The sequence below is a fragment of the Sprattus sprattus genome (genome assembly GCF_963457725.1).
Source record: "Sprattus sprattus genome assembly, chromosome: 15".
Taxonomy (NCBI): Eukaryota; Metazoa; Chordata; class Actinopteri; order Clupeiformes; family Clupeidae; genus Sprattus; species Sprattus sprattus.
This window is the reverse complement of record NC_137913.1, coordinates 13,631,529-13,642,549: the sequence shown is the minus strand read 5'-3', so window position 1 is coordinate 13,642,549 and position 11,021 is coordinate 13,631,529. Positions and strand designations below refer to the sequence as shown.

Genomic DNA, 11,021 nt, shown 5'->3' with positions numbered 1-11,021 from the left:
CTTAACCAGAGAGCCCCCCAAACAGTAATTCACCCCACCGCAAGGTACCTGCTAACAGTACTAGGTATACAGTTTTAACACACAGCAAAGTCACAGCAACACAGCAATACGGCAATACAGCAAACCAGCACACACAGCAAGAGGAAGGCTGTCTCCAGCCAGACAATAACCAGACAGTAGTGGTCCCTGCTCATACACCTCGCAGTCCCATGTCCTTCCCCAACAGCCTGAGTAAAGGGGAATATAAGTAGGTACTGGTCGGTCTGTCCCTACCGACCAGTATTAAAATCCAAAATCAAGGCAGTCCATCATCAGCACCGCGATGAGTTGTGTAGGCAAGGCATGCAGTTACTACCGGTACTCGCCTTCTCCTGTTTATGTACGGAGGCTGATCTGCGCACGTCTGTCTCTGGGGAACACTCCTCAATAGCCGTGGTGACGTGTGGCTCCGCCCACCTCCAGGAAGTTCCAGACTGCAGGAAACACAACATGCGAATGTTTAGGCAACTTACACGCCATTAAACCGGCGTAACTAGTGGCACACAACAACAATGGAGTGGAATAACAACTTCCCTTTGAGAGGCAATCGTAGAGCTTTACACAATCAATCTCGGAACCAGCCAATCCACCGCGTCCGGAGCAGTCACCAGTATCCTCGCTAGATCGGTCTTCAGCTGCAAACACAGGAGAGCTGTACCCAATATGCCAGAATGCAAAGCTAACTCTCCCCAGGTACCCACACTCAAGAGAAGGACAATTACATCCCTTCCGGGAATACTTAGCATGCGTTGCGTTGCGTTATATCTGTCGAGCCGCGATTGCCAGGGTCAGTCATATATCTGTCGAGCCGCGATTGCCAGGGTCAGTCATCTCCGCCTCGCATTCGTCTCCCGTGCCAGTGTCCACCGTCAGTCCTCTCCCCCTTCCATCGTTTGCACTGCCACTGCATATCCACCTGCAGTTCATCACGCTAATTGCCATGCAATTGGCAATTAGATTCTCTGCGTGTGAGTGTTTGTAGCCCCACATCCCTCTCATAACAATGCACCCCAAAGCAATGCACACAATACATACAAAGTACATCAGTCCATCAGTCCATTGCATAGTATTATGAACCCCATTCCCCAAGGTCCCACACAAGCAGTCCAGTTCATAACACATGAAATACAATATGAAATACAATAAATCATCCCATTGTCCAGTACACGTGACATGGACAGCACCCCTGTATTACCTCAGTTTATTCAACGTTACATCATCCTGTCACATAAAACTTTGTCTTACCCTCAGCTCGATAGTTAGGTCAGGTTTTTTCATGTTGAGGCACTATATGCCAATGTCTATTTCACAGTGTTTGTAAACATCACAAAGAGGGCCATCGAAGGAACAGTCTACACTCAGAGGCTTGTGAGAACTCAGAGGCTTGTGTATCTGGGAGTGTGGTTTGCACACACAGTCTCCAGCAGTGACAGTCAAAGTTTGCCCAATGTTCATGTTCCAATTTTACCCAAGAGCTGAAGGGAATTACCCAGGGGGTGCAAGGAATCATTACATTTTCTGTAGCGTGTGATGCCCATTGATTTCTGTTCAGGTATAATGGTGGAGGCTGCTGGTCTATGGAGTCATTTCAGTGGTGTTTAGACAGTGTCTATTTACGGTGGAATGTGACACATGTGTGGTCAAGAGATGTAGGTAGTTATTCCCACTGTTGTACCAAACTAGGAAGAGTGAGGCAATGGTTGAGACACTATTGCTAAAAAGATTTGGAGATGCGGTATCTTGCAAAAGATGAGTCCCATTGCCATGGTTACCATAACTGTAATGTGCAGGCGTCTTATCTTCCTTTACTAATCAGATAGGAGACCATGTGCATGGCCAGCCACTGTGTTGTGCTCGCCTGTGCCAAGAGTTACTGAACTAGTGTCACCCAAATATGGCCGTCTGTCATTTGCCTTCTGAAGAGGAGCACCCAGGTTGTGATGTCTGACATTGGTAGGTTGGGAAAGTGTTTGTCTACCTAAATAATAAAATGACATGCAAACTGCGAGAGAGAGAGAGAGAGAGAGAGAGAGAGTTAAACCGTTTACTCGGCTGTCAGTTCACTGTAAGCTAATTATTGTTGTAAGGGGTATTTGGCTTGCTATATAGTCACATTAGTAAAGATTTTTTTTGGTATACATTGTAATTGTATACATTGTAAACATAACCAATGTACATAACCATGCTCAATGATGTACCTACCAAGAAGACTAGATTATGTTTCACTTTTTCCCCGCCCCACCTGGCAAGAAAACAGTTCTTGAAGTATACTTTTGGATCTAGCGTCATCTTTGTTTGTTAACTTGAAGACCCTGGGGAGAAGAGGTTATGAGGAAGATAATTATATGGCTAGATGGTGAAATGCCAAGGTTGAGATGTGTGATGTTGAAATGAGGTTTTGAGATCATGACAAAAGATATTGAAAAAAAAAAAAAAATGATATTGTGACACATTATACTGTGAAATACTCTTTCTGATCTTCTCACACCAAAATCCTCTTCAGCTGCATACAGCCAACCAAAGGGTTTACCTAAGCCAAAGGGTATGGCCTTAAGACCCAGGACAATACCATTGGATTGGTTGGTGGAACTGTATGGAAATGGAGATTTTGGATTATTGTGCAAGACAATAAACGGTACCACTTTAACAAACGGCTCCCTTATTAAGGCTCATAAATGGTTTATAATTAGGTTATTATTAATTAGGTTGTAAACACTTTGTAGGTCATTAATAAGCCATTACAAATTAGTTTTTTTTTTCATTTCTATTTGAATTACATGGGATGCACAGTATGGTCTCATTGTCTTGTCTGTGTTTCCAGAGAAAAATATATTTAATTGTGCTTTGTTAGCCAGGTTAGTGACGTGACGACATAGGTCAGAAGTTCACAGACCGGCGTGCCTAGATCCATCCTACTCTTTGAACTCTTTCATTTTTGTAACAATGCTGTCATCACCCTCAATGGCATCTTTACAGCTTTGTGTAAAACAACTGAGTTTCTCCTTCTTGGGCACCTCTCTCTGTGCTCAGCAAATCAACCCTTTACTGTTTTTTTGTTTTATTATTTACCGTATTAAAAATATATACAGTGGGGTCCAAATGTCTGAGTCCACTGATCTGATGTTTTAAATCTAAGTCCTAAGCCAAAATATAAGTAGAAAACCTATTTCAGTGAAATATCTGTTTAACCAATATCATGGCCCCAGGATATGTTAAATGCACAATTCAAGTGTTTTGTCAAACATGGCAAAATGACTTTCTCATAGCCAGTTGTTCCCTTAGAAAGTCTCTCTCCTTGGTCACTTCCTTGAGCATCTCCTGCTGCCACTCTACCTTTTGTTTGGCCAGCTCATAGTGTAGGCTTTTTGCAGTTATTTGTGCATTTGGGGCCATTGAGGTCATAGCTAAATGTTTGAGGGAAAGAATGAAACAGACGTTTAAAACAACATCCATATAATTAGTTTCATTTATTTCACTGTCAATGTATTGACAACATGAGCGCTACCAACACGAGCGCTACACACAAACTGGGTAGCTATAAGAAAGCTACCTTAAAGTGAGATATAATGAGACATAGAATTTGCAGTTTAAACAAGCCTAGAGCAGACAAATGTCAAGATAGCTTTATATAGTATGTATATGAGATATGTGTGTTTATTCAAGGTAGGAGGAAATAATTTTTCTGCACAAAAATGGCTAAAAGGAAAATAGCAGGCACGCATGCACAAAACACTCCCTATGAGTGGCTTCCCTGTCACCACTAGCCCCATGTTACATCGGCCTAGTTTGACCCGCCTTGTTTGAGCTCACCGATCGGCGTAGGCCACCTCTCTCGAAAGGCTCAGACATCGCCGGAAAAATGAGAGGGTTTAATTTAGGCGTGAGCTACATGAGGCAATTATAAGCGAGTTACGAGCTTTAACTGGGTTAAACGCGATTTGGGTTAAATTGGGGGCCGCGGACCACCGGTTGAAAACCTCTGAGTAAGAGGGTGACAAAGGCATAAAGAAGGGGCATATACAAGCACCACAGTTAGGTGTGAATGCCCAATTCCAATTGAAATTACATGAAAATAGAGGGATCCTTTGTGAGGTGAAGGAGTAAATGGTTTGAGGGAGGCGAACAAAACACAGCCTAATTCTTCAGATTAAATCCTGGAATAAAACCAATTATTTAAAATTGAATGGAATTATTACTGATAATGTGGATAATAACCACAAGCTGGAAAGACTGGACTAGAAAATAGGAAATACCTCCACCAGTCAGAATGTTTCTTAGAGCAGGCAATTTAGCCCCGCACTGCCAGATCCAAGCAGTTCTAAGAGAAAATATCTAGAAATAGGTTTAGGAGTGAAGTTTGCTCAATGGCATAATCTCAGTAACGCAGCTGTAGGAGATGTCCAGGTACTGGTAGGTATCAGGACATCTGTCTGGGAAGATATTGCTTGATGACATCACCATGCACCTGTGCTGTCCATTACACCTCTACGGAGAATAAAACAAGACAAAAAAAAAAACATTAATATGCCGATCAGAGGTGACAGTGAGGTCCTGATCTGGTCCTAATCTCGTCCTTATCTGACATAATCTGGCTGTAAAATGCCCCGTGTCTAGTACTAAATTCGTCCTTATCGGGCATAATCTGGCTGTAAAATGCCCCGTATCTGGTACTAATCTCGTCCTTATTTGACATAATCTGGCTGTAAATTGCCCCGTATCTGGTACTAAATTCGTCCTTATCTGACATAATCTGGCTGTAAAATGCCCCGTATCTGGTACTAATCTCGTCCTTATCTGACATAATCTGGCTGTAAAATGCCCCGTATCTGGCCCTAATCTCGTCCTTATTTGACATAATCTGGCACTAATCTGATCGTACTCTGGTCATAATCTGGTTTCCAGATCATATACAAACTATTGAAAATATTTTATTGAAAACAGTAGCTGGATTTATGTTAACGCTGGTTAACATCCTAAAAACCACTCATCATTCATGTTACAATGAACATGTTGCATTAATAGTGCAAGATTGTGGTGATGAGATGCTCTGGTTCCTTACTTGGACCACAGCTGTAGGAGATGTCTAGGTACTTGTAGATGCCACCACACGGATCAGGGGGGAAGTAGCTGAGTGAGGCCTGCAGAAGGCATGTCGTCTTTCCTTCACATCTTTACAGCAAAGACAAAGAGGCAAAATGTAAAACAGTAAAAGTGGTTTGCTGTTGATGAAACATGTTCATATGTCCGTAACTCACCTCTCCCTTACTATAGGGAGCGTTGTAGTTAACTCACCTCTCTCTCACTATAGGGAGCATTGTAGTTAACTCACCTCTCCCTTACTATAGGGAGCGTTGTAGTTAACTCACCTCTCCCTTACTATAGGGAGCGTTGTAGTTAACTCACCTCTCTCTTACTATAGGGAGCGTTGTAGTTAACCCCGCAAACAGGGAACGTCCCCAGGACGTTAACAGGACATTCGCAAGGTCACCAATCGTCCCCAATTGGTCCCCGCCACAACGTTCGCTAGAGGACGTTACCAGAACGTTTTTGACGTTCGTAGCAAGTCTACGTTTGGTCCTTCTGTGACGTTCGCATGAGTCTTAAATCGGACTTTTAGAGAACCTTAAAATTTGGTCTGTCAGCACACCTCCCCAGGACGTCATTTAAAAACGTCCCCGTAACCTTTACCTGCAGGTCCTCTGCGTGACGTTCGCATCAGCCTTAAAACGGACTATTAAGGAACGTTATAATTTGGTCACTCAGCACACGTCCCCAGGACGTCATTTAAAAACGTCCCCATAACCTTTACCTGCAGGTCCTCTGCGTGACGTTCGCATGAGCCTTAAAACTGACTATTAAGGAACGTTATAATTTGGTCACTCAGCACACGTCCCCAGGACGTAATTTAAAAACGTCCCCGTAACCTTTACCTGCAGGTCCTCTGCGCGACGTTCGCATGAGCCTTAAAACGGACTATTAAGGAACGTTATAATTTGATCAGCACATGTCCCCAGGACGTCCTTTAAAAACGTCCCCGTAACCTTTACCTGCAGGTCCTCTGCGTGACGTTCGCATGAGCCTTAAAACGGACTATTAAGGAACGTTATAATTTGGTCACTCAGCACACGTCCCCAGGACGTCATTTAAAAACGTCCCCATAACCTTTACCTGCAGGTCCTCTGCGTGACGTTCGCATGAGCCTTAAAACTGACTATTAAGGAACGTTATAATTTGGTCACTCAGCACACGTCCCCAGGACGTCATTTAAAAACGTCCCTGTAACCTTTACCTGCAGGTCCTCTGCGCGACGTTCGCATGAGCCTTAAAACGGACTATTAAGGAACGTTATAATTTGGTCACTCAGCATAAGTCCCCAGGAAGTCCTTTAAAAACGTCCCCGTAACCTTTACCTGTGGTCCTCTGCGGGACATTCGCATTTGGTCCTTCCAAAACGTCCCCTTGACGTCCTCTGATGGTCCTCTCTGAACCAGAAAAATGTTTTTCATTTGACCGACATTTTAATGAAAAGCCGGCCAAATATCTAACCTATTTCTGCTTCTAAATTAGCCTATTGAAGAAAACTGACCGCCTGCATAGCTTAAATAATAACATAATCGGGTAGTTTAGAATGCAACATGTTTATTTTCCTAAGTTTACAATGGGAAACAAAAACATTTATGTCTGATGCGCGTCAATAAGTGGCCTTTAAGCGCAACCTGCTGTGGCGTTAAAATGAGCGCCGCAACATGGTCATTGCTCTGTTCAATGAGTCAGGTATTCAGTGTTTGGAAAGTTCACTCTCTACATGAACTTGCTCAGTTCATTGTTCATAATTCAAAATTTTGAACTAAGTTCAAAGCTCCAATTTTCAATATGCTGCGAGTGCTATAATTTTTCAAAATCTCTGTCTGCAATACCGCTCGCGGCTCTTCGGCGCGCAGTAGGCCTATAATAAAAGGAAACGCGCAACACAGGTATTACAGGACAGGTTCATCCTCGTCAGAAGGTTTACCCTCATCACTGTTGTTCAGTTCAGTTGGCTTCTGAAAAAAAGCTTTTAAGGCTAGTCTGCTTGGCCATGTTGGATCCTTCTCACTCAGTTCGCTCCTCGTTTGAAACCGAGGGTTTGCGCTTTATTTAAAATGCAGCATATGCGTGTTGTTAAATAACTTTCTAACGGCAGATTAGGCTGTTCCTTTAAAACATAATAAGGGCAGTGCACGTTTGCTTTATAGGCCTAAATATTAGAATTGTTGTCAAATCCAGATTCTGCTTGCGAGACGGGATTTTTAAAGAAATTCCAATCAGACAATTTGACCGGTGAACTCTTCGTTCTGTTGCAGCATCTTTGAAGGCCTATGGAAAGCTCAATATGTTAAAGCTAGACACTTGGTCACCTTCCTATGTATGCATTGTATTGGAATCATGCAGACATTACATTTATAGCACAGATCAGTATAGAAGCATTCATATTTATTTTATTTCATCATTCTTAGTTTGGCTAGTTATTCTGCCTCCCTGCCCGCACGTCCGTGATGTGCCATGGATGTTAATTTAAAAAGTAATCATTACGGAAAACCCTCAATGCGTAGTGACTGAGATTGCTACAATATGCTTTTCCTCAAACCCTCGGAAAAAAAGACTAAGTTTGTTGGCTGTCTCACACTGTGATAAACCTGTTAAAGTGACACAATCGTAATCAGACAGTGTTAGGACAGTAGGTAGCGATCTCGTTTAGTAAAAGGAAGGATGACGGTTCAATTCCCATGCCCGTAATCGTGTGTGTCTGTGTATGTGTCTATGCATATCATATGAAATGTGTAAAATAAATGAACTTGTGTGTGTGTGCGCCCTGTAAGCAAAATGACGGCTCCGGGATCTATTATTATTTTATTTTCTTCATTTAGCTCAGTAAAAACGGTCGTGCCTGCTACGTCCGCGGTGCATCCTTGAATAATGTACCCAGGACGTCTAAAACACGTTTCCCAGATGTCACCACAATGCCCTCAGGACGTTCTTGCAACTTCCTGCAGAACGTCCCCAGGACCTATAGAAACACGTTCCCCAGACGTAACCACAATGCCCTCGGGAGGTGCTTGCAACGTCCTGCATAACGTCCCCATGACCTATAGAAAACGTTTCCCAGTTGTCACCGCAACGTCCTCGGGACGGTCTTGGAACGTCGTGCAAAACGTCCTAAAGTTGTCACGGGAACCATACACATTTACGTTTTTAGAACGTTCAGAGAGACCATTACAGGACGTCTAGGGGACGTCATTTTGCTTACAGGGAACTCACCTCTCCTTTACTTTAGGGAGCGTTGTAGTTAACTCACCTCTCCTTTACTTTAGGGAGCGTTGTAGTTAACTCACCTCTCCTTTACTTTAGGGAGCGTTGTAGTTAACTCACCTCTCTCTTACTATAGGGAGCGTTGTAGTTAACTCACCTCTCTCTTACTATAGGGAGCGTTGTAGTTAACTCACCTCTCTTTTACTTTAGGGGCGTTGTAGTTAACTCACCTCTCCTTTACTTTAGGGAGCGTTGTAGTTAACTCACCTCTCACTTACTATGGGGAGCGTTGTAGTTAACTCACCTCTCTCTTACTATAGGGAGCGTTGTAGTTAACTCACCTCTCTCTTACTATAGGGAGCGTTGTAGTTAACTCACCTCTCCCTTACTATAGGGAGCGTTGTAGTTAACTCACCTCTCTCTTACTATAGGGAGCGTTGTAGTTAACTCACCTCTCCCTTACTATAGGGAGCGTTGTAGTTAACTCACCTCTCTCTTACTATAGGGAGCGTTGTAGTTAACTCACCTCTCCCTTACTATAGGGAGCGTTGTAGTTAACTCACCTCTCCTTTACTTTAGGGAGCGTTGTAGTTAACTCACCTCTCTCTTACTATAGGGAGCGTTGTAGTTAACTCACCTCTCCTTTACTTTAGGGGCGTTGTAGTTAACTCACCTCTCTCTTACTATAGGGAGCGTTGTAGTTAACTCACCTCTCTCTTACTATAGGGAGCGTTGTAGTTAACTCACCTCTCTCTTACTATAGGGAGCGTTGTAGCTAACTCACCTCTCCTTTACTTTAGGGAGCGTTGTAGCTAACTCACCTCTCCTTTACTATAGGGAGCGTTGTAGTTAACTCACCTCTCTCTTACTATAGGGAGCGTTGTAGTTAACTCACCTCTCTCTTACTATAGGGAGCGTTGTAGTTAACTCACCTCTCCTTTACTTTAGGGAGCGTTATAGTTAACTCACCTCTCTCTTACTATAGGGAGCGTTGTAGTTAACTCACCTCTCTCTTACTATAGGGAGCGTTGTAGTTAACTCACCTCTCCTTTACTTTAGGGAGCGTTGTAGTTAACTCACCTCTCTCTTACTATAGGGAGCGTTGTAGTTAACTCACCTCTCTCTTACTATTGGGAGCGTTGTAGTTAACTCACCTCTCTCTTACTATAGGGAGCGTTGTAGTTAACTCACCTCTCCTTTACTTTAGGGGCGTTGTAGTTAACTCACCTCTCTTTTACTATCGGGAGCGCTGCAGGTGCAGAGCAGTCGATGTTGCTGAGTTGATTCGAAGGGCGTCCAGAAGAGCAGGTGGTTCTATCTCTCCGCCCGTAACTGGCAGTGTGGATACGGATTACATTGGAAGCTGAAGAGGAAGACATCAGAATTTGTAACAGAAGGTAAAGATAGCAGTACATATGTCGACAATAATGAGATTTACTGACAGCAGCCTTAATTCCACTGGTATTCGGGAGTTAGAAACTTAAGGTTGGTTTCGCTCTAAGATTGAATGTTCCCAGTGGATCTAGACCAGAGAGCCTTAAATGGCTGCTACAGAGAGATTTGGCATGCATGGTTGTGTTTTGTCCAGTGATTCTGTTACTGTTACCAGTATAAGTCTTAAGGGGACCAGTAGTAACTCTGCTTACTGTCAAGCTATATAGAACAGTGTGCATGCTCGGCATATAAGGAATGAGATCTAACAAAAGACTTGAGGGAATACACACCACATTCCAGTCTTGTGTGATGCCCATCACATGCCTGGACGGACTCTGTTGGAAACAAATAAGAGTTGATTTTGCTTAGAAGAATTTAACGTCTTATAGAATTGTTAAAAATAAAGTTATATTGAACGTGTTTTGGGTGAAGTGCAAGATTGTGGTGATGAGATGCTCTGGTTCCTTACTTAGAGGAACACAGCTGTAGAAGATGTTGAGGTACTTGTAGGTGTTAGAACACGGATCAGAGAAGATGCTGTTTAAGGCCTGCAGAAGGCATGTCGTCCTTCCTTCACAGCTTGTCAGCATGGAAAAAAGGCGTAATGTGTTGTTTTAATGATTGGCTTTTTCCTACAATAGCAACAAGGAACTTGAAGGTTTCAGGCCCAACTGGAAAAATACTACTTCACACTTCCACCAGACCTGATGGGTTACACCTGATGGGTTAGTGTTAGACCTGATGGCCTGCCTTCACTCCACAGCAGGGCTGAAGATGCAGAAACCCATTTCCACTGTAAAACTGAGTAAACATGTCCTTAACTCACCTCTCCCTGACTATAGGGAGTGTTGTAGTTAACTCACCTCTCCCTTACTATCGGGAGCGCTGCAGAAGCAGAGCAGTCGGTATTGCGGAGTTGATTCCAAGGTTTTCTAGAAGAGCAGGTGGTTTTATCTCTCCGCCCGTAATTGGCAGTGTGGATACGGATTGCATTGGAACCTGAAGAGGAAGACATCATAACAGAAGGCAAAGATAGCAGTTCATATGTTGAGTTTGAGAAGATTTACTGATAGCAGCCTTAATTCCACTGGTTTTGGGGAGTTCAAAACTTAAGGCTGGTTTTGCTCTTAGATGGAATGTCCCCAGTGGATCTAGACCAGAGAGCCTTGAATGGCTGCTAAAGAGAGATTTGGCATGCATGGTTGAGTTTTGTCCAGTGATTCTATTACTGTTACCAGTATAAGTCTTAAGGGGACCAG

At 43.3% G+C, this 11,021-nt stretch overlaps 1 protein-coding gene across 1 annotated transcript in view; it reads right to left on the bottom strand.

The window, feature by feature from the left end:
* Positions 1-423: 423 nt before the first annotated feature.
* LOC308376289 (L-rhamnose-binding lectin CSL3-like) overlaps positions 424-11,021 on the bottom strand; it is a gene marked incomplete at both ends in the record, with an annotated part of 13,404 nt that continues 2,806 nt past the window's right edge. The window contains 6 exons of the mRNA XM_080852583.1: positions 424-473; positions 570-674; positions 5,099-5,208; positions 9,556-9,691; positions 10,232-10,341; positions 10,626-10,761. Of these exons, the coding sequence (XP_080708709.1) occupies positions 424-473; positions 570-674; positions 5,099-5,208; positions 9,556-9,691; positions 10,232-10,341; positions 10,626-10,761 (647 nt within the window). The remainder of the gene's footprint in view (positions 474-569; positions 675-5,098; positions 5,209-9,555; positions 9,692-10,231; positions 10,342-10,625; positions 10,762-11,021) is intronic.